Source organism: Xiphophorus couchianus, chromosome 16 (assembly GCF_001444195.1).
Source record: "Xiphophorus couchianus chromosome 16, X_couchianus-1.0, whole genome shotgun sequence".
Taxonomy (NCBI): domain Eukaryota; kingdom Metazoa; phylum Chordata; class Actinopteri; order Cyprinodontiformes; family Poeciliidae; genus Xiphophorus; species Xiphophorus couchianus.
In genome coordinates, this window is record NC_040243.1 from 7,613,807 (window position 1) to 7,636,231 (window position 22,425).

Here is a 22,425-nt window from a genome sequence, read left to right on the forward strand (position 1 = left end):
ACTTGTATAATACCATTCATGCACAGGGTAATTTATGGTCCTTTACATGAAGAACAAAGGAACAGAGATTAGAAAAAACACGTTAGATAAGATAAAAACTAAGTCTTGCATTAAATTAAAAAAACATTATACACACATAAAAGAAGAAAACATTTTTTATCTTTAGGCTCATGGAGTTTAATTCCGTTTTGCTTTATTATCTAATGTCGGATATTCTGATTCATCCACTGACAGATATTTTCACAACACTTGACGATTGCAGTGGATTATGCTCACATATATATAGACATAGAGTTGATTTTGATGCAATCCACAAGTAGGATAAAGCAGAAAATGACCAAAAATGAATAGATGTTTAGAAGATGTTCAGTTACTTGAATATTGCATTTTTTAAACCCACAAAGGTAGGATTTTAACAAATAGAAACAGCTGAACTTTCTATTCTGATGTCCACAGAGCATAGGTTGCAGGGTTCATGAGTGTAAAAAATTCAAAATCAATCAAACTGCCATGCAAAATATTTCACCTCATACTAAACAAAAGAAAAATGTTTGTATTTCCCAGGATGGTTTTCATACTAAATGAGCAATATTGCTTTAGATGTATTTGTCAAATTGATGGACTCTGCCATATCTTCAATATAACTATCTTCAACATAATATAGGGGTAGTTTTATTCAAGTAAATAAAGTCTAATTTAACGACGATATGGACTCATTCTTGCATGTAGTAGAGATAAAAATAAATAGAATGCACTCAAATTCATACACATTATTTGCTAAATTAATTCAAACTGTTTGGTTCTGTTCCTTCTTAAAAAAAGTTCGCATTTATTAAACGAGAGAAATAAAAGCAACTTTGATTGTTTTTCGGTAAAAGATCAACTCTCAAATGTCGATCTGAAGTACCATTTTCATCTGACGGCTTCACAAACTCGACTTGTGCTTGAAGCTGCCAACATTTATATGGTGCCTAAAACAGGTACAGAGGCTTTACTTTCAAATTAAAAGGTTAAATATCAGTTAGAAAGACATGAACGCGTATTATCGATCCAGAAACCAAAAAGAAAAACACTTAACTAACGTATTTATCCAATATCAGAGAAATAAATTTGGTAACGATGAATTTGAAGCTACTATATATAAATTAGGAGGTATAGACACTTTTAGTTTGAAAATCCAGGAGGAAGCTCTTTTTTTTCAAAGCGAGAGCTCTATGCGGAGGGCCGACGCCTTTAACGTTGGTAACGGTGAGTTGATGAACTATTTTATTCCTCTACAGTTCAGTAACTTATCCGTGTTATCATCTCTCCGACTTTTGTTTTTATTGTTGTCCTATGTTGGCACTGTGTTGTTCTTCTAATACATGACTTTACGACAAATAACTAAAACTACAGTGGCCAAAGATGTTTTGTAAAATGGCGGAAAGACGGCTAGAAGGAAGTTATGGTTTTCAATATACGTCCACGGCATGCATATAAGATATCTCTCAAATAAAGGTATAATTTTCGTGAAATCCTCAAGCTTTTAAAGTTATATTAGTATGTTGAAAGATATCGCTGTTTAAGCTCCATAACGTTTGGGTGAGCAGTTTTGATAGCCTCACGCCCATCAAGCGGATGTTTCTGATTAAACAGCTGCTGTCCTGCTTCCAGAGCTGCGCGCAGTTTGTTGAAGTTTTCAATTCTGACGACAATAATACAGATAGAAAACGTTAGAAGTGCTATAGAAAATGATGAATTTATAAATGTGGATATTAATATGAATAAACGAAGGTTATTTTGAAATATTTGAAATCCTTTATATATTGTTTTTTCACGTATGCTGTATTTGATATATAGCTCACGTGAAACTAAATATACGTACATATTTTCTTTCAGTTATAATGACATATGCCTAACTTTTAATGTCAAGTTTATTTTTTTGAGGTATTCTATTTTATTATTTTTGCTGTTTTCTAATTTTTTTATATATTTCCAAGTATTTTTAAATATAAATAATTATTCTTAAACTTGCATTCTTCCAGAGTTCATGAGTTCATGAGTTTACTGTGGTTCTAAATAAAGCCTTATACAGTTGCACATACATTCTTTTTTTTAATCATGATTTAAAGAACATAACTCAATCTTATTTGTATTTGTTTCTTATTTGTGGACTATTGCTGTATCATTTTAGTTTGTTTAGTTAAAATAAAAAAGTAGTATGCAAATACAAAATTGTAATTACATAGCTTCAGACCATAGGAATCCTTCACCCTGTGATTAGAAGTGTTGTAATAGAATAAGATGATTGCTTGAAGATTGCAGATACAGGTACCTGTAATTAATACATTTTATGAAAAAAATTCTATTTTTACATATTTGTTGACACTGTAATGACAGAATGGTATGAAAAAATGGAGATCCTCTGCTTTCTCCTAGTGCTAATAAGAAAGAACCAATCAGAGCCAGGACGTGGGTCTGAGTGCTGTCAATCACCTCCTGGCCCTTGCTCTCTGTTATGCTCAGGCTAGTTAGCATGGCCACCACTAACTGTGGATAAATGGTTTTTCTGTATTGTAATTTTTTTCCCTCTTCAATAAGCACATTGAGCAACATATACATGAGGTTGATTGACAGTGCTAAATCTTTATAAGAAGCACTTGTGTTACTTTAGATACAAATGCATTCGCAAGAAAAGGAAACAGAAAAACCTTTAAGAACTTCCAAATGTGAAATAGAAAAGAAAACCCATAGTGAAATAGAAAAACAGTAAGGACAAAACAAAGAGAGAAGTGATTTAGATTATTAGCTGTTTCGTGGCTTATAGCATGCGTTTTGACTCTTATGTTGTCACTTTGCAATCTCTATATAAAACCTTTAAAGATCTACCAGAATCAGATCATAATTTTATGAAACGGCAATGTCAAGAAACGTTAGAAGTTTTCTATATTGCTGTGTTGTTTCTTATCGGCGCATCATGCAACTCAAAGTAATTTTTTTTTCTTGGTACGTGGCGTGCAGCCGAGCCTGGCGGTATTGTGAATTTCCTGTGTGCTGTAGTGGTTTTGAAGTGAGTAAGTTGTTTTGCTGCTTAAAAGGAAAGAAAGTGAGATTGTGTCAGATAGATAAAAGAAGACAGCTCATATGCTCACTCCAAATTTTAGATGTTGCTGACAATTTCCTGAAAAGGACACATAGAATTAAAGTCAAATATCTCAATATCATGTTTTTTTTTTGCAGAATAGAGAGTTTATTTTTATTTACACATAATGCAAAATGTATGGTGGTGAGGCATGACAAGTCACAGCTTCAATAGCTGCAACTTCAGGTTACATGAAAGGTCAAAAATCTCTTCACATTTCAGGATGTCAACGATGAGTCAGAAACTCATCCCAACTAATGAGTCAGATGCAGATGTGACATTTATACAGTGCTCTGTATTTTACTTAGCAAACAACTTGTTTGTCCTAACTCTGCTTTTTGTTAAAACGTAGTATTTTACTTTGTAATTGTAATGTACGCTTATTTTCTGTGTGCCTTGAAAATCTTAAATAACGACCACTATGAATAGACGAAAGCTGGCATTCTGCTTATGCCACAATTAATTCTTCACCAGAGCTGATATCAAACATGTTGTCCTGCAATCCTTTGTAGTTGGAGAATAGATGGAGCTGTATTGGAGTAACTAGGAGAAGGAGGGGGAGTATGGGGAACTGGAGAGCATTTCCCATAAGTCATGTTAGCCAGCTCCTCCCATATTTGGCTGGCTGCCAGCATCAAACAGAGCTGGGCAGGAGACGCAGCAAAGACTGAGCTTTCAGAAGACCATGAAGGATAAGAAAGGCAAACAGAGCAGTTAGTTAATGCCGTTGAGGTTATGCTGAGCAGATACCAGCAAGAGGTTGGTACGTGTATGTAGCACTCTGCTTCTTGCATACTGAGAGGAGTTGTTTTTGTAGTTGTGTTTATTACTTCTTTTTTTTTTTTTTCAATTTCCTTTCTTTGTCATCGGGGTGTGGTGGTGCAGCGATGGTATACGGAAGTAGCATTTTAACCGCATTGTTCTAAAAGATCTTGCAGTGCATGAAGTCGCAGCAAAGGTAATACTCAAAATTTAGTTTACTGAATTGAAGTTGGGCTTCAAAGTTTTGTTGGCATGTTGGGTAGTTTAGTTGTAGGAATGCATTTGTGCTGTTTAAGGTGTCCTGATGAAATTCTAAAAATAACAAATACGTAGGTAGATCTGTTTGTTTGAATCAAGATTTTAGTGTTAATCCTTTTGATCAGGGAATGCTATGATGCAACAAGCTGCAACTATGCCTCCTCAACTCATTTCCAGCAGGGCTCTGATGAACATCCTTGGTTTAAATGTATGTTTTACATTCCGACACAATCAGCTTAAGTCTTTGTTGGTAATTTATCTTTGCTGTGTCTTACCTAACATGCTTCATTTGACTGAAAATGAGTGCTTGGTTTTAATGAAACTGTTGCAACTGTCAAAACAAGGCCAGGGTTTAGTTTCCTGTATCGTCTACCCACTGCAGAGTTTCAGTTTAACTTGATTTTCAAGTCAAGCTTTTTTTTTTCTTTTGAGCTTGGACTGCACAGTCCAATATGTTGACCTTTAGATGAGCTATAAAAAATGTTTGCTTAGTTGCTGACGTGAGATACCTCTGCTCTTTTGTCTCAACAGTTTTATGAGACTTTCTACTTCATTGCAGCTGCTGGCTCATTAAAGAAGTTGTTTTTGTTCTAAAACCAAATAGTAGGAGCTGATAAAACCAGTTAAATAGTAGAATTAAAAATATATTTATTTGATTATTCCTTTCTGCCCTTTTTATTAAATTTCCATAAAACTGACCTCTAATTAAATGTTCTAAAACATTTTAAAGACATTGGTATTTGTATTGGAATTACACATTGATGGTGGCAGAAAGCATGTGAAAGTATAGAAATACTGCAAATCCATTTTGTGGCACTGAGATCAGAAGTCACTTTTTGTATGAAAAACTATTTCCAGTCCAATTTACAATAATTATAGCATTACATTTGTCAAGCTAGAAACTAAATTTGTTTTTAGAAGAGTTCTCTCCATAAAATAAACCGTAGGTCATCAAAAAGGTCTAAACAAAGTAATGGGTATACAGTGTAATAATCTATCTTTACATTTTAAGAAGTTTATTTAACTGTCCAAAGCTAACTTGACTTATTGCTCTCTCTTTCCAGATCTATCAGATGAAATGGCGGTGAGGCAGAGGCTTTTCAATTCAACCGCTCCATTCTCTGGTTCCCCCAAAACCGAGCTGAAGGGGTCCTATCCGCCCAGTTCTTGCAAAGAGCAGGAGGCGGAAGAGGAGGAAGATGATGGGAAGGACAGCAAACTGAGCTACATGCAAGAAACAGGATGGATTCCAAGTCCACAGATGAAAAAAGTCCTGACGCATGGAACTGCTGAGCAAGTGGGAGAAATGCCAATCAAGACCTCTACCATCATTGCTCAAGCTGAATGTAAATATTTTTGGGTTATTTACTAGGAAATAATGTTTCTACTGACTCGGCACTATTTAACACCAACATTTCCTTTAGGTGAAACTCAGGATTCCCAGGAATTCAGTCCCTCTTGTTCTGAAAGATATGTCCCCTTCCCAAATTGTTTGACCAGGTATCTCATTAAGTTTCACGTCTCTCCTTAAAGTTATCCTCTTGCATTTATGTATTGAAATTAATGAAAATATCCCAAATTTGCTTAGCCTTTCCTCAGAGCACAACCATGTAGCATGCCCAACTTCAGCCTTGTTCCAAAAGCCACATGTCACACAGGCAAAGAGTCAAAGAAGGCAAAAGAGCAAAGGAAAGAGAAAAAAGCAGGGGAAGGGGAAGGAGAAGCAGCGACGGAGACATCGAACGCTCTCCGGAGTCCCTGAACAAGAGAGTGGCCTGATCCAGGTGAGATGTTTGTCTGTTTTTACCCAGACACTTATTTATTAGCATAGCACTTCCTTATTTTAACTGGATTTAGACTGTATCAGAATAAGACGTTCTTGTACCATCAGTGTTTTCTGATCACCGTAACCTTTAATTAGGTCTCATTTAAAGAAAGCAAGAATTCATTATAATTGCATAATATAGATTTCATAATATAGATATATAAACACTTTGCACGTTTTATGTTACTAAATAGTTTCAATAGGTTTACATTTCCTGCCTTCAGTAGGATAGTTACCAAGCTTGTAACATTTTTTTGAAGACTTGGTTGTTTGTATGCTGTATTTTGTACACTGGAAGGGATTTGAAATGATGAATTGTCACATTTTCTGGAAGTCATAATTTCAGCCTTTTAATATCCTTTTCCATGAAGCTCCCCAAATGAACTCCTGAACATTGCCTCGCATGTCCTTGGATTTTCAGCCTCTAAGCATGTAAACATTATTATTTGGCATGTCAACATTATTATTTGACCAAGTGTTGGTTATCTTCTGTAGGAGGAATTCTCTGGAGGACTAAGCAGCTTTAGCACATCTCGCTGTAGCAGCGTTGAAAGCCTTGTGGAGCAAGAGTGTGGCAATCCTTTCTACAACAGACAGATCTACCTGACTGGCTCAAGCTGCGCTCCTCTGAACTGGCCTCACCCAAACTTTAGCCTCTCCAGCTTCCCGGCAGATGAGCAGGACAACAGCTCAGACTCCTTCAGCAGTGTGGGAGACTGCTCTCTCGCCCTTGCGGGTCTCAGATATGTAGTCAGCCAGGCAGACCCTTGCTACACGCGGCCGTTTTTCAAAGATGTGGAGAGCGAAGCTAGGGAGAATGAAGATGAGCTTTCAAAGGCTGATTCAGAGTGCAATGAAGGACTCATCTTCAACAGTGATGTATGTTAGGTTCTTTTTATTATTATTTTTTTTTTTTTTACATTTTTCAGAAGTTGTTCATGTAAAATTAATGTGTGTCTTTTTCTTTGAAGAAAATCCAACCTGTGGACTTTGAATATAAGGAGGGGAGGGAGTACATCCTCTCACATTTTATCAAAGAAGGTTCCTATGGTGAGGTTCACAGTGCTCAGGATGTCAACACAGGACACAGATTTGCAGCCAAAAAGGTGAACTACCTTTTTTTGCCAACATTTTTGTCCCCACTGTCTGATTTTAAACACTGACATGTAGGATTTCATTCCGTATCTCCATATTGTTTTAACACAGATTGCCCTGAAGAAATTCAGCAGTGAGGAGGTGGGTGCGTGGAGTACCCTCCGATCTCCTCGTATCACTGAGCTCTTTGGAGTAGTCAGAGAGGGACCAAATGTTGTCCTTTTAATGGAGGAAAAATCAGGTAAACAAGCTTTGCTTCTGTTTTTTTTTTCCTTTTTACAAAACACATTTTGTAGAGACCGTTGGAGTTCAACTGTACTCAAATAGAATATCATTTGTATCAGGTTGTGTAAGGTGAGGATTTTGCAATGCATTAAAAGACCGTTAACGCTCCTTCAGCTCCTGCTTTTCAAACTTATAAATCTTTATTAGGAAACTTTAAACTTTATAATCTAGCTTTTACACAAGATTTTATCTGTTATTTCCAGGCTCCCTGGGTCAGCTGATAATGAAGCGTGGCCGACTGCCAGAGGATTTAAGTCTTCACTACCAGTCTCAGGTTTTAGCAGCCCTGGAATACCTAATAAAGAAGAAAGTGGCACATTTGGATATTAAAGGTGTGTATTTGAACAAGTCTGATCTGAATTATGCTAAAGCTAAAATGTTAACGCTTAATGAACTTAAACACTATCTTTATTTTATGTACTCTTTAAATCAGATGATTGATATTGGTATGTTAACAATGTAATTTGAACACTCTCTTCATATGTGGTGGAAAATATATAGAGAAAGTAAGAAACATTTTGACTTAGTTTTCCTCTGAAGAATTTCTATCTTTGTTTAGTTGTTGTGTGGAACATGAGTGTCATAGTTACAGTCTAGATTTGATCTTGAGGCACCTGTGTGCTGCTGACTGGTTGGGAATTTCCCACAGCGTGAGTCACAGCCACTCTTCAGTAACGGCGCATGTGCAGAGGAGAAAGAAAAGAACTAAGCAGAAAAGGCATGGGGGGATGGGTGGAGGAGCAGGAAGCAGTCAGCGAGACAAGTTGGGTAAAAAAAAAAGTACAAGTATAGAAAGCGAGACAAGTAGATAAGGAACAGTGCAAGTATAGAAAGAAGGTAGAATAAAAGGAGGAAACAGAAAAACAGAAGGAGAACTCTAAAGGAGGAAGTGCAACAAACGAATCACAGCAGAACAGCAGAAAAAAAACATGTTTTATTTTGAAGCTTAGGCGCCACCTGGTGTTCAGGATACTTTAAAAGAAATGACAGTAGTTGCAATCTCAATATTTATTCCACATTTAAGAGCTGATTTCAGATTTTGCTCTGCCGACTGTTTCATGTCCCTTCAGAGGCTGTAATTTGGACTATTTTATCCAAAACAAAGATTAATGTCTCTGCTTGGTTCTCACAGCTGACAATGTGTTGCTGTCAGAAGATGGGAGAGACACTTTCCTGTGTGACTTTGGACATGCAGAGAAACTCGACAACCAGGGCCAGAGCCTCAGTACGTCCAGAGGTAAGCTTGGTGAAGCTTTAGCTAACCAGCTTTGTGATGTGTAACTTATCCAATCGTGTGTATTTACTGTTTTCCTTCTTTAAATCAGATCTGAAGGGAACAGAGACCCACATGGCCCCTGAGATTGTAAAAGGAGAACACCGTGGAGCCAAAGCAGATGTGTGGAGCAGCTGCTGCATGTTGCTTCACATGCTGAACGGGTGTCAGCCATGGACAAGATACTACACCTGCAGACTCTACCTGAAGGTGCTGCTCACAGACACACAAACGGTAACGCTATTGATCCGGTTATTCGTATCAAAGTTTAACGAAATTTTCCTTTTCTAATGTACACAGATTGCAAATGAGCCTCCGCCAATCGGAGAGATCCCACCTGACTGCAGCCCTCTCACGGCTGAAGTTTTAAAGGCTGGACTCCAGAAGGATCCAGTCAAGAGATCATCAGCATCTCAGCTCAAAGAAAAAACCGATAGAGCTCTGAAAGAAGGTGAAGTAATTATTTAGTGTATTTTATTTCCTGCTAGCTGTGTTTAAGTAATTTAAGTGACACTAGTTTGCTCCTGTGGTCAAAAATCCTACTGCTAGAAATCCAATAACCTTATACTTTATTAGATCCTTTTGATTGCAAATAAACATAACTGACGTAGCTCTTAAATGCCCAACTTAAGCACTCGAGAGCTACTATCCCTAAAATTTTAGATGCATCCTTCCTTTTACACACATAAATTAAATGAATGCTCATTACCACACCTTATCGGAGCTGAGCCATATGATTCAGGTGTTGGAGAAGGAACGTGTCCAAAAGTCACAGGACTGGAGTTGGACGCTATTGGAATAAAAGCTTTCATCAGTCCTGTTTAGTCTGCACATTGCCATTCTTAGCCACCTCAACAATGTTTTCTAGGATGTTTGGAACTTAGGAGAATAAAACCAGACTAAATTAGTTTATTACGCCTATTTAGTATGTGTCATGATTTAAGCTTATATCTAATCTCCAAATAGTTAATTGGAGAGTTTACTAAGTGATGTAATCTTTTTTTTCACTTCAGTTGGAGGATTAACCAGTTCAGTCCAGGGACCCTACACAGAGCCTCTATATGTTCCAAACAAACCACCTGATGACCTTCACCCCATTTATAGCAGTGGTGAGTTTGAGGATGAGGAGGAACACAAGAAGTCTGCAGATAAAATAATAACAGACCTAAGAACAAAAAACAAAGCTCCTGAGAAAGACTTGGAGACCAGCCTCAATGAGCCAAAACGGGAGTCGTGGAACGCTCCACAGATGCTCGTCCCTGAGCTAAACTTCAAGAGAAACAACAAGATCACCACTGTGCCTGAACTTGAGCTTCGCAAACTGGAGCGAGGTGAGTTTTTATCCAGTGATATGGTTGTTGTCATGTGTCTGACTCCATGTCTAATCTCTGCCCCTGCTCCTCTCCTCTCTTGTTTTCAGACTTCTACCTGAGCAGTCTGTCGCAGCTTCCTTCTGCTGAGATGCAGGAGCAGCTCCTGTCTTGTATTAACAGTGACCATTATTGCAACTGGGAACTATGGGACAAAAAGGTAATTGAAATTAGAGAAACCCACATTGTTCAAATTTAACATCAGAGTTAATAAAATAATAAACACCTTTTCTGCTGACTAAAATAATGTTAGTAATGTCTTGTGTGCACTTTTAAAACCTCTGAGCATCCATGAAAATGTGATTTACTCTCAGTTCAACTTTAATAAATAGTAACGTCTGACAGAAAAAGCTTAATGTAGCCGTTAAAGACACTTAGAAATGAATAGTGTTACATTTTGTAGGTTTCAACTATCTGAATGACTTTTATTCCTTCCAGGACTCTGGTCGCTGGTCCCTGAACCCCGGAGATGAATACAGCTCCGGTTTCGTCTCCTACAACAGCCAACCAGATGTACAGGTCTTCAGTTTAGATTTGCTTGGTCAAACACCACCTTGTTGTTTTGAAGGTGAGATAAAGCCCAGAAACATCTCTCCTTCCTCCAAGTCATCCTATAGTACAAAAGGAAACATGTCGGCATTTTGTTTTTGGTGCAGGGGTGGATGTCTGCATCAGAGACTTCAGCCGGAAAAAAATTCAGATCAGAGAGAAACGTCGGGTGAAGGTTGGCCACATCGCTACTGGCATCAGTGATCAGGTTAGACTGGGCAGCTCTCACACACCTCAGTGTGTCAAAAAAGTGAAAGAGAGTGCTAAATATTTGTTTCTGTTCTAGATTTCAGAGCGGGTGTTCACCCTGGAGACCCAGAACGGCCAGCAGATCAGTCACGAGGAGGAGGTGCTGGAGTCTGGTCTTGAACTCCGCTGTGTTTCTGCTCCAGACTTCAGCTCCGCTTGGAGGTGGAGGATCAAGGACGGAGTGTTGGAGACGAGCAAGAATCCGCATCTCTGTTCTACCACTGAAATGCAGCTGATTCACTCTGTCTTGACCTGATTTAATTTTCACCATCCAATGCTGTTTTAATCAATGCTTTAAAAATAGTGAATGTTTTAACAAAAATGTCTCATGTTTCAATTGCTTTTATTGGTGTGTTGTTTTGTAGCATTGTGTCTTATGATGTTTACATTATGCTTTTTGTTACATGTACTTGGAGGCAACAAACATGCCTAATTATGTACAATGTGTCAACATTTGTTGTCATTTTTAAAGCCAGCTTCTGACTCCATCCCTTTGGGTATTAAGTCAGTTCAATTTTATTGTTTACAATGAAAAACGTGTTCAACATCATGTGAAAGTTTAGGCACACTTAGTGTAAAAAGATAAACATGCTTTTAAAATACATATTTTTGGGTTTTCCTGAAAAATTGGTATTGTCAGAGCTGTTTTATCTTCTTAATTGTCAATTATGACCTTCACATTTCTGGCTACATCTCAGAAAATGGTGAAAAAGTTAAATGTTTTAGTCGTTCAGTCCAGAAAGTGAGAATCATTAATTTCACACCCTGAAATATTTCAAGCATTCATTTCTTATTTTGGTAATTATGGTTTACTGATAATAAAAATCCCAAATTCTATGTTGGAATATTTGAGTATTACATAAGATCAATAAAGGGATATCCTAAAAATAAATGTTTTCCATTTTTATACACTTAAATACTTGGTTAGGACTCTTTTTGCATGAATTACTTCATCAATGTAGTGTGGCTTGGAGGGGATCAGACTGTAGTTCTGCTGAGGTTTAATGGAAGCCCAGGTTGCTTTGCATCATTGGGTGTGGTGTCTCATTCCTTTTGAAAATGTTGACCATGTTTTCGTACTCATTTGCTATGGTGACATGACAAAAAGCAAAATGTCACAGACTTGCCTTATCTTGAATAAGAGTAATCAAGTGTGAATAAAATATTAATCAAAATGCTGCCAGTTTATATATAATATATACAATATATTTAAATTGCATTTCTTTTTGCTAAGATTTCATTTTGGGCTCAAAATCAATTTTAATCTGTACCACCAGATGGCAGAACTTTTCACCATTTAAAGAATGTAGCTGAATTCAAACTTGTTTTTCTTGCAGACTGCATCGCTATTGAAGCCCGTTTCCGCCTTTATGTTAAAAAAAATATTCATTATAATAAATTATCTCTATATTGAGATACTATCTTATTTGAGATTTTTTTTAATCATAGTGGCGCATTGCAGATGGTAGAGTACCATTTTTAGTTTTTTCAACTGAAAAAAAGATTGGTAGCCATACTTGGTTAAATAACACAAAATATAGATTATATTTGATATAAACGTTTCAGGTAGAAGTAGTTGTAACATACTGACATGTTTAAAGTTGAAAAAATATGTTTTTCAGAAAGATTTGGGAGGTGGACATTGTTTTGTTCTTCGGGATGACTGTGTTAAATTTATAAAGGACATCTTAAGAATGAAAGGTGAACAGTTTCCCGTAGTGAACATATCCCCAACAACAGATTGAGTCATGCCTTAACTGCTGGTATGAATGAAAAACAATGAGCAGTATTTCCCTCCCACTTACTTGAGAAATACTACTTCCTTGTATGTGCATACAGAAAATAGTACCTGCCTTGGGTTGAATCTCAATACAATACTACATATCAAATATCCTATTGAATGCAAATTTAATAATATTCTATCAACTCAGTGAAAGGTTCTAAAATTACTAAGCACTACAGGCATAGGTTTGTCTATCAGAAAAAAATAAGTTTATTTAAATAACATTGAACCCTCTGTAGTGCTAAAGGTTTCGCTGCGAACGCTTTTTCACTATATGTAATAAAGCATTTTCTGAGGACATGTGAGTAGGATTATTTAAAAAATAAATAACCAACATTATATCACAAAACATCTCTAAAAATGTTAAGATTTTACATGACCTAGTTATTTCATAATAACACTTCACCTAAACAACGCACACAAGTAGCCACAGGAAGAGTTTAAAAGATTTATTTTCCTTATCACAACATAACAAGTCACTGCAAAAAGGTTTTCAGGGGACCTTGAGACAATTTCCGCCCATACAAATATGATAGAAAAGGTGAAAACTTATATCAAAGTGATTTCATTGTAAAAAAGCAAACATCAAGGCACCGATGAACAAGGAAAATGTATAAAAAGCCTTAAGCTGCATGACGTTGCAGCAGTCTGAATAACTGTCGCAAAAATACAGTACTCTGAATGTATCAAAAGTGAGGTAAGCAGCCCACTGCTTTCTGTGTATGCAGCACAGCTTCTTTCATAGGTCAAAGGAACTGCTGACTCACGACACATGGCTCTTTTATAAAACAGATTTTTTTGTTTGTATGTATTAACGGAGTCACAGTTGCAATGGTATTCCAAACACCCAAAACAGCAATGATTTAAATTTATCCAAGAATTTTCAGTGACCCCAACAGTAATAATTCGGTAAGGTTGTGTTTCTTTTAAACAATAAGATGAATATTTTTAAAATGTAAACAAACTCTGAACACAACCAACTGATTAGACATCCTTCGTTAGTCCCTGAAGTAGTTAGAAACTTTGAATTTCTGGTTTTACGGGGAGACAAATTAACTGGGCTTGTTTTAATCTAATGCTTAAACTCCATGGCACAGACTTGCAATTTTTAGTTAATTTATCACTTGTTTAAAAAATGTCATTATCTCGTCTCACCGTGACCATCTAATATGTCCATACCCGCCAGTTTTTTGAAGATTTCCGTCAGGGGACTACTCACAATAACATATGAATGGAGATTGGCTAGCATACAGACATGATGATGATAACGAAAAAAGAAAAAAAGAAAGAAAGGAAGAAAGAAAGAAAAGACACTACAACTAAAATAACAGAGAACCCACTCCATCCAGCTGAACTTAGTCTTAGGGTAAGAAACAGAGTGCAGTGACTTTGTACCAAGTAAAAAATAAATTATTAAAAGTTCCTTCTTTGTTCAAGTCTGAAATCCTCCCTATCTTTCTGATTTTGTGCATCATGCACATCTCTCCTCCTCAGAGGCTTAACGATCATGGGTACAACAGCACTTCCAGTCCAGCTCTCAGTTTCACAGGAATTGTGGTTCTCCATGTACAAGTTCCTCTAGCTCAACTTATTTATTTATTTTTCTTTTAACTCTGCCTTGACTCGTTTCTGTTGGCCCTTTGATCATCTTGTTTCTGCTCCTGTTCCTTCAGTCGTAGGTCTTCCCATCTTTCTCCTCCCTGCTCCTAGAGCGGTTTTCACATCTTGCGCATGACTAAAGCAGTGGTAAGAACACCGGCCAGGAAGACCCCCAACGTCTGCCAAGTGGGCGTGCCGAAGTAGGAACGAATTCCCTCCTGAAAAAAACAACAACAAAATTTTAAACCACAACAATTATTTACACTATATTTTGCTTATTGGATTTTTTTTTGTTTCAAAAGACTCCAAAGTTTGGGGAACTATTCAAATTATTCAGACAAGTCTGGACCTATATTCGCAAAGATTCTCAGAGAGATCCGATCTTAGCTTAAAAAGTCTTAAGTCCTAACGTAACTGTAACACACTATCTACATTTTGTCACATTAGGAGCTCTCTTAAGGCCTACAAACTTTTATCGCATAGAGGTAAAATACTAAGAACAATCTTGGAATTGCACAAATTCTGCACATTTTCCTAAAATGACGTCACGAGAAGCTACTTTTACTCTTAGGATTCCTGGTGAGTTTTGCACAGTACTGTTTGTAATCATGATCAGAAGTAATTAATGATTCCTTACCCAGCCACCTTGCTCTCTTATCCAGTTGATCACATGATCCCGGAGGTAGTCTATTGTCCAGTTAATTATTGTTCTGATGATATCAGGGATTTTGGTTACAAGGGCCTAGAAAATGGATGGAAAAAAAATCACTTTATTATTCAGTAATAATCCCACAATGTACAAACAAAGAAACAACAGAGGAGCTTCACTAACTTTTATGACGAGTCGGCAGGCGAAGTAAAAGAGCGCAACCACTCGGCCCCAGTTGAATCTACCATCAGAAAAGATCTGAAAGGCAACTTTCATGAAGACGTCTTTTGATGGGCTCAGGGCGGAGTCATCTATCATCCTAAGAAAAACATTATTATCCGAGTTGATTTATGAGTGAGGGTATGTACAGACAGAATAAACATTTACAAATTTTGTGTCAGAATTTAGACAGTTAATCTACTTTTGCAGATCCATGTTTCCATCAAGCTCATCTCCGATCTGCTGAAGGCACTGAGCGAGCTTCTTGTGGTTTTCACACAGCTCCTGTGAGCCGAGCTGCTCTCTGGTCAGTACAGCATCACTGTCTACGTGCCGCCGAATCCGCTCGTAAATGAAGCTACTCGGGCAAAACAGAAAAATGTTTGATCTGCAGTCCCAGATACTTTGACACAAAATTTATAACACGATACTATATTACAAAGCCACTAAAATAAATAGCAGTTTTATCAGCAGTGGCTCTAAGGCAACAGGCTATATACAAGACAGGTAGAATGACTTTAAAATAACCTTCCACCCAAATAAACCACTATAGACCTTGAACAAAACAATGCGTCAGATCCAGATGTCAAAAGAAGCTCAAAAGTTGGTCTAAAACTGAAAGAAGACAATCTCAAAAAATGTACCAGCGTTTTTTAATTTTTAATTTACCCCGACTCCTATCGTAAATAAAATCCAACATTCAAAAGTAAATCATATTGGGCGTCTGCTAGCACCCAATGTCTGGTGGCACATTTTACAGTATTTTGAAGAAAAAAAAGAACTTGTCACATATTGACTTTCTATTAGAGAATAATATAAAAATATACATCAGAACTCAGTGCAAATTAATCACACTTATGAATATAATTACAGCAGTTGCATTAAAATACGTTAAAAATATGCTACAACTGTAATTACAGACTAATGTAACATTTTTGTTATTGTTATAACAAAAGTGCTTTTTATTAATTATGCTAAGAGACTAATTAGATTCATCTGTCTGAACACTCTGTACCCAGCATTCACATTATTGTTTTTTTTTTTTTTCTTGAGAAGCTGTAACCGGTTTGATGAGCCTTAGGGTATGTTTTAGTCAGAGTGTCCTACACATAACTCAGGCATGAATTGAAAAGGTTTGCGTATGTTCTATCAATAAAGCCAATTGTGTCCATATATGATGCCGTCTTAAAAATTATTTTGTCCTTAGACACTCAGTAACATGAGCTGTGACACCTGTGACAAAGTATTTCTGTTTAAATCCATCAAGTATGTCTGGAGAGACATGGAAAATAGCTAAGCGTCTACTAACAAAATAATCTTTAAGACTTCTGCGTACGTTCTTCTGCTGTATTTTATCAAAGTAGAAAGAGTTTCAGGCAAAAAGCCTCATTATGTTGGGTGTACAGTGTTCATAGTAAAAAAAAACAAACCCCGAGAAGTTAGTAGCACACAGATTTGTAAAACAAACAGACCAAAAATTAATATTTGAGTTGCTTCATGATAGAAAACATTGAATACCATCAAGTCAGGACGATTGAGTTGAGGACCGTAGCATCTCCACATGGTGGACCTGCTCTACTAACTGAGCCATCCAGGGCCCGGATTAATGGTAATATCAACTTGAAGACAGTAATACAAGCCACCATAATTTGCAACAGGACAAATTAACAAAATACAATTCGTAGTAATCACATCTATTTCCAGTGTTTATAGGAGAAAAACGAAAAGTCAGATGCAACGTTAACTTACTCCTTCAACAACACAGCTCCGACTTCCACAATCTGTTCAGATGAATTTCCTGAGAAACAAAGGTCAGGGTGAGTCACATCATTCAAATGTTGATACACCAGCGCCAAAGCGCGACTCACCCTAAATCAACCCCAAATTAAACACCCGCGTAAACTCCCTCAGCAGCTTGTTTACTCCTACTATTAATTATTTTTCTTTAATCTATGCTTCGAAATCAATATTTCTGATGAGACTTCCAGAGCACCATAGCATCACGTCAAACCCCAGGAGTCAGGTTTAGCTAAATAATTTCAACATTTTCTTTTAATATTCAAAATATTCTAGCTTCCTGGTGAATATTAAGGGTTTTTAGGCGTGAAGAGAAGAATACAAATTAATATCCACATACCAATGTTTTGACGTTAGTCTCTAAAAAGCACAAAAAAAAAAACCCTACAGCATCAGTGCTAAGACTTAGCAGTTTTGCTAAGCTAACATCAGTTCAGGCAACGGTGGGGTTTTTTTGTTGTCTTTTTTTGCGACAGTCCGATAGACGTGGAACTAAAAACCCCTAAGCAAACCGCTAATCTGGAAGGTCTTCTACCCCTACAAAACATTTAGGAACACTGTCACAGCTTACACTAATAAAAAAACATAGTAGATGCCAGCCAATACCTTGATCACCTCCACCTCCTTCTGCCATTTTGCTCGTCTGCCTCCCCGGCTTCTACTTCCGCACAGTCATGTGACCACATCTTTTTTCTCTCCTCTGCTTCTCCTTGATGCTGATGTGACTATGATGCACAGAGCTGAAGGTTTATGAGGTTAGTCACGCTGTCATGACAATCTAAACAATAGCTACTACAAAACATAAACACAATGTTTTCTTGCGAAATGACTCATCTGTATCACAGCTAACAATATTGATGGCCAAACAAGTATAACTTTAATTTTAAAACGTATTTGTCACTGTTTTTAACCATATGAAATATAATATAAAATCTACAACAACACAGTTGCAGTGTCCACACCCTTGCTGTCGAACCACAATTTGACTCGACGTTTAATTTTCTTTGTTTGGTACGAACCTGCTGTCAACCAAAACCTGATTAACCAGACATAAACTGTACTGGTATGATTTATTTTGTTGTTATTTTCTTCTCCTCCCTTTTTAAAAAATCTTTATATCGTTCAGTTGCAGCCAAAGATTGCAAAGAGGTTCAAAATTGATGTTGTGCTTGGTGAGAAAGATTTGACAAGAGAACCTGCCTTTCTGTGTTTTACTTATCATTATGCCATGAATTATTGCATAGGAGATTAGTCTGAGGTCATACATAGGGGAACATGTAGCATTATGAGTTTAAAGTGTACTGTATAGAAAATTATCTAAATGTGACAGTCTGATTGGATCTCATTAGAAATTGAGCTGAATTTGTACTGGACTGAATGCTAATATGACCAATTTATAAAGTCTCATAATTCAGCTCTATTTAAAGAAAACTGAGTGGAAATGAAGTCCAATTACATGTGTTGAATATAATGATTGAAGGAATATTTAATAAAGTCTTGTATTTTTTAAAATTGAGGTAAAAGGTGATTTTTAAGCCATCTGGTCATTTTTGCCAAATCATTCAATGTGTACATTCATTTAAATGAGCAAGGATATAAGATGCTATTTTAATTGTCCATAATAAATATTTGCATAAATTAAGCCCTCTGTTTTTTAAATTTCTGTTAAAGTATTGTGCTTCATTTTCTTGTAGAAGGTTGTCCAGATTTATTATCCTTTATTTGACAATATTTTCAACATTGTGAGGCCACTTTTAAAAGTAGATGTTATCTTATGAAGTGAAAATAATTCCGGAAGCCTGGAGTCAAAACAGTAACTTGAGATGGTTATTTGTGTTTTCATTTCTTCCCGTCCGTGTCTAACAACTTGATAAGATTGCTCTTCCCTGTCTGTCGCACCTGAGGTGAGCTTCTTTTCTTCTTAGGTTGTATTGAAAGTCTGGACTAGCTTGAGAAGCTAAAGATATTCTTATTAAAACATTTTTCCTTATAATCCAGCAAAATTAAGAATACTACACATCCTTCAATTTAAGCCCCAAGTAAAATCAGGTGAATTTTCCATATGGAAAAGGTAAAATTTACCATAAAATGCTGGCTTGCATTTTACAAAAACAGCACATTGGAGTCAAGAGTAAACCTTAGCTGAAACATTTGATTAAGGTTTGAAATCTCGAAAAAGATAAGGAGTTCAGTCATAGATTCAGTTCATTGTATAAATGTAATAATAATTAAAAAAAAGTCTTTACAGAAGCTTTCAAATTCTTTTGCCCAATTTAAAGAATCTTTTTTTCCCCTTTAAATTGAGTATTTGAAATAATTAAATAAGCACTTGAATAATCTGGAATTAATGTTGAATCAATGCAAAAAGTTAAAGCACCCTTAAAAAGGTTTAAGAATTACAGAGTTCAAAGTGATGGATGTACATGACAAAAGGAGTATTTAAAAAGGAGGCATTTATTTCAACTTATGATGTGAATTTGAGGCATTTTTCAGCCTTACAAACAGAAAATGTTGAAACCTTGTAATACAATTATTCTCATAAAAAACAGAAGGCACTAACTATATAATATTACAGCAGTTCTATTAGTCAGATATAAAGTGCTCAGAACTTGTCAAAAATTAGGTTGAACATAAACGTCTTTCAATGCTCACATTAAATATTAGTCCATGACACTCAAAAACACATGATGAACAAACCCCAATGTCTCAAAACACAAGTAAATACATGTAGACAAAAATGCATGAAAACTCAAGGTGATGATTGCATGTCATTCAATTAAAGCAGATGCTTTAAAAATACCTTTTACATTCTGAAATACAGTTCACCAAAGTTCAGAGAGAGCACTTGCGCTCTGACAGAGCGCATGACGTACAATAAGGTACTGTACCTTGTTGTTGCGCAACACCCCCCCCCCCTCCTTTCTGTCTCTACTCTCTCACTCTCGTACTTCCTCTTCTGAGAGGGGAGATGTGCTACCAGCTCTCCGTCTAACGGGTCCGTTGAGTTTCCTAAATCTGCTGGGATTTACCCTGTCCAGAACTGAAGTAAACTCTGTTTAAGCTGGTTTCGAGAAACGATTCGCCTGGTTATCTGACGGCCTACATCCAGGTGTCCCACCCTTCTTCCCCCTGTGAATTAGCCAGACTGAGCAGCCTACAGCCAACTAGTTTCACAGAGCACACCTGTTAACGGTCGCTCGTTCTCTATTTTGCAACTTGCATTTGTTATTGAACCAGGTAGGTTTTAGTGACTCGGTCGAGTCCCAAGGATGAGGTTTTAAATATGGGCTACCAGCAACCTAAAAACATTTTCCACCTCTTCCTCTCCAGAATCAAACATCACAGCTATTTTACAACCATCAAAGAACTTTAAGGTGACTCATTAACTGAATGTCCACAACATCTTTTAGATTTTCTTTATGCTAAATATTTTATTAGTAAGGCATTTTTGCAAGGGTCAGTACAGCTTAATTCAGTAGCAGAAATAATCAAATAAGTAAAATCAATCATCTAGTCTATCTTTCCCTACTGCTGATACTGAGAACTAAAAAAGGGAACCTTTGAGAGAGACGGACGGAGTTTGGCGCCTCGAACCCCAGACCTGGCACGATGATGAAGAAGGTGTTGCAACAGGAGGAAGATGTTGATCGATGAAGGCCAGGATCTCCGCAGGTCTGATGAGCCTCCTCTCCGCATGGATGCTGAGGTCACACAGGACTTGGTGCTGGCAGGAAAAAAGGCACCAGTTCTTCTTCCTTGTCTTTGTCTTCATCTTTGTCTTTGGGGTCAGAACCCAGCCGATGAGAGAAGTGCGATTCGAAGCCACAGATTGTGGGCCAGACGGGTTGGTCTCCATGTGCAGGACAGTCTCCGGCTCCGTGGCCCCGGCTCTTCTTCAGCTGCAGAGTTCTTTGTCCATCTCGATCTTGGCTCGAAGCTGCCCGGAGGATCCAACGAACGGTTCCTCTTTTGCACTCACCTTATATAGGGTTCATCCACCCCCCTGGTGCGCCTGCTGTCTGCTTAGACAGATGATCTCATATCCATCACTGTCTTACAGACATTTCCTGATGTCTGTGCCAATGTCTCAGGGTTGCTCAACCTCCTGTGTCCCTTGCCTGCACAACCTTTCACCTACTCTCTACCTCCAACATATCAGTGATGTTTAATTGCAGTTACACCTTTTTACACCATTTCAAATTTAATGTCAAAATCACATTTATATCACATTTATTTTCTTTAGCTTCTCTGATTTAGTATTCATTTATAATTTTATAACCATTACTTATTAGTTACTCTTATTATGATCTTAATGTGAGTTATTACAGATGTTTTTCTGAAAAGAAACCAAGAATAATACATGATTCTAATTATTTACTACTAAAGTTACAGTTACTTGTTTTTCTTGTAGTTCCCACAAATATAAGTGTATTATTACAAGTAAACCAATATTCATATAAGTATTTTACTTTGAATCTTATCCAATTACTAATAATGTTTAGATTTAATTTTTTAAAACTTTCATGCTTTAAAATAGTCTCAGCTATTTTTATAAATCTGCAGGCTGGAAACTTCCTCTTTTTCCAGGAAACCTGCTTTTCCTGTTTAATGACTCTCTCTGACTGACTATGATTTCTTATGATTAGATAGAAAAAAGTAGAATTAAAGCAAAGTTTGCATGAGACAAAAACAACACACACAACTAGATTTATTTTATTGACACTTAAGTCTACTGTTGGGCCTAGATGTCACTTGAGTGATTCATTTTAAAGATAACTTTATTTATTATTACTGTTAAACTAAAATCTCCAGCATGGGGAAGTGGGATGAGCTCGGATTTTCTTGACACCCCCTCCACGAGGTCAGACCTTTCACATGCTGGGAGTCCATCACCCTCCTGCAGTTCGCCGTCCTCATCCACTAGAAAGAGAAGAGGTTCGTCTGGGATGTGAAGATGCAGATTCTTCATCCTCAGTTTTCACAGAGGGCTCAGTGTAGTCATCAAAACTCCACTTCTCTTGACACCCCCTCTTTGGAGTTTTGATTTCCCCCATGAGGTGATGAATGTCGAAGAAAACTTGGATCGCTCTGATTCTTCTACAGGAACCTTCGCTGGATGAACTGTCGGTTCTTCAGGATGTGGAATGGTTCTTTAGGGAAGATGGGCTGAGACAGAAGGCCTCAAAAAAAAAAAAATCAAATTCTGGCTGTTCAGCAGAGCAAAGCAAAAAGCATAAGCATCATGACGCTTTATCCGTAATCATGATCCTTTTCCATTTTAATCCATCAGGTTGTGACAGGAGTTCTTCTTTAGCATAATCCAATTTCTTCACGGCCCTCCCAGTCCAAAGCCTTGAAGTTGTTCTTTGAACGGCAACCTTCCTGTAATAGTGGCCAGTCTAATATAGGATGGCATGGTGCTTGATTCTCTGGCCATCTTCTTGTAATGTTCTGGTTCGCTGTAGCTAAGAACTGGCTTGAGCACTGCTTCCTCATGGACCCCTTTCTTCATCAGTAGTACTGTGTTGAAGTTCAGTACTTACTTTACAAAATCTCGGGCGTTGAATCTCAGCTTGATCACCGTAGCTGCA

At 37.1% G+C, this 22,425-nt stretch overlaps 2 protein-coding genes across 8 annotated transcripts; one reads left to right on the forward strand and one right to left on the reverse strand.

Moving 5' to 3' along the window:
* Nucleotides 1-1,167: 1,167 nt before the first annotated feature.
* map3k14a (mitogen-activated protein kinase kinase kinase 14a) lies at nucleotides 1,168-11,679 on the forward strand. 5 transcript variants are annotated; one of them, XM_028042775.1, is made up of 17 exons: nucleotides 3,772-3,880; nucleotides 4,007-4,079; nucleotides 5,206-5,487; nucleotides 5,566-5,641; nucleotides 5,730-5,925; nucleotides 6,462-6,845; nucleotides 6,938-7,072; nucleotides 7,173-7,302; nucleotides 7,550-7,678; nucleotides 8,479-8,583; nucleotides 8,672-8,829; nucleotides 8,920-9,070; nucleotides 9,633-9,950; nucleotides 10,040-10,149; nucleotides 10,428-10,557; nucleotides 10,646-10,746; nucleotides 10,825-11,679. In XM_028042775.1, exons 3-17 carry the CDS (start codon nucleotides 5,220-5,222, stop codon nucleotides 11,041-11,043), a joined length of 2,610 nt encoding a protein of 869 aa, XP_027898576.1. In that variant the 5' UTR covers nucleotides 3,772-3,880; nucleotides 4,007-4,079; nucleotides 5,206-5,219; the 3' UTR covers nucleotides 11,044-11,679. The 5 variants fall into 5 exon arrangements, with proteins under 5 accessions (XP_027898573.1, XP_027898577.1, XP_027898574.1 ...); XM_028042772.1 differs by lacking the exons at nucleotides 3,772-3,880; nucleotides 4,007-4,079 and adding an exon at nucleotides 1,168-1,248; XM_028042776.1 differs by lacking the exon at nucleotides 4,007-4,079 and having other exon boundaries at nucleotides 3,737-3,880.
* Nucleotides 11,680-13,004: 1,325 nt separating this feature from the next.
* On the reverse strand, nucleotides 13,005-17,560 carry LOC114160286 (apoptosis regulator BAX-like). Of its 3 annotated transcripts, none has more exons than XM_028042817.1 (6): nucleotides 17,441-17,559; nucleotides 16,787-16,835; nucleotides 15,240-15,395; nucleotides 15,002-15,137; nucleotides 14,807-14,911; nucleotides 13,005-14,387 (listed from the first exon to the last, which is right to left on the reverse strand). In XM_028042817.1, exons 1-6 carry the CDS (start codon nucleotides 17,466-17,468, stop codon nucleotides 14,289-14,291), a joined length of 573 nt encoding a protein of 190 aa, XP_027898618.1. In that variant the 5' UTR covers nucleotides 17,469-17,559; the 3' UTR covers nucleotides 13,005-14,288. The 3 variants fall into 3 exon arrangements, with proteins under 3 accessions (XP_027898618.1, XP_027898620.1, XP_027898619.1); XM_028042819.1 differs by having other exon boundaries at nucleotides 16,556-16,835; nucleotides 17,441-17,523; XM_028042818.1 differs by lacking the exon at nucleotides 15,240-15,395 and having other exon boundaries at nucleotides 17,441-17,560.
* Between the last annotated feature and the right edge of the window lie 4,865 nt (nucleotides 17,561-22,425).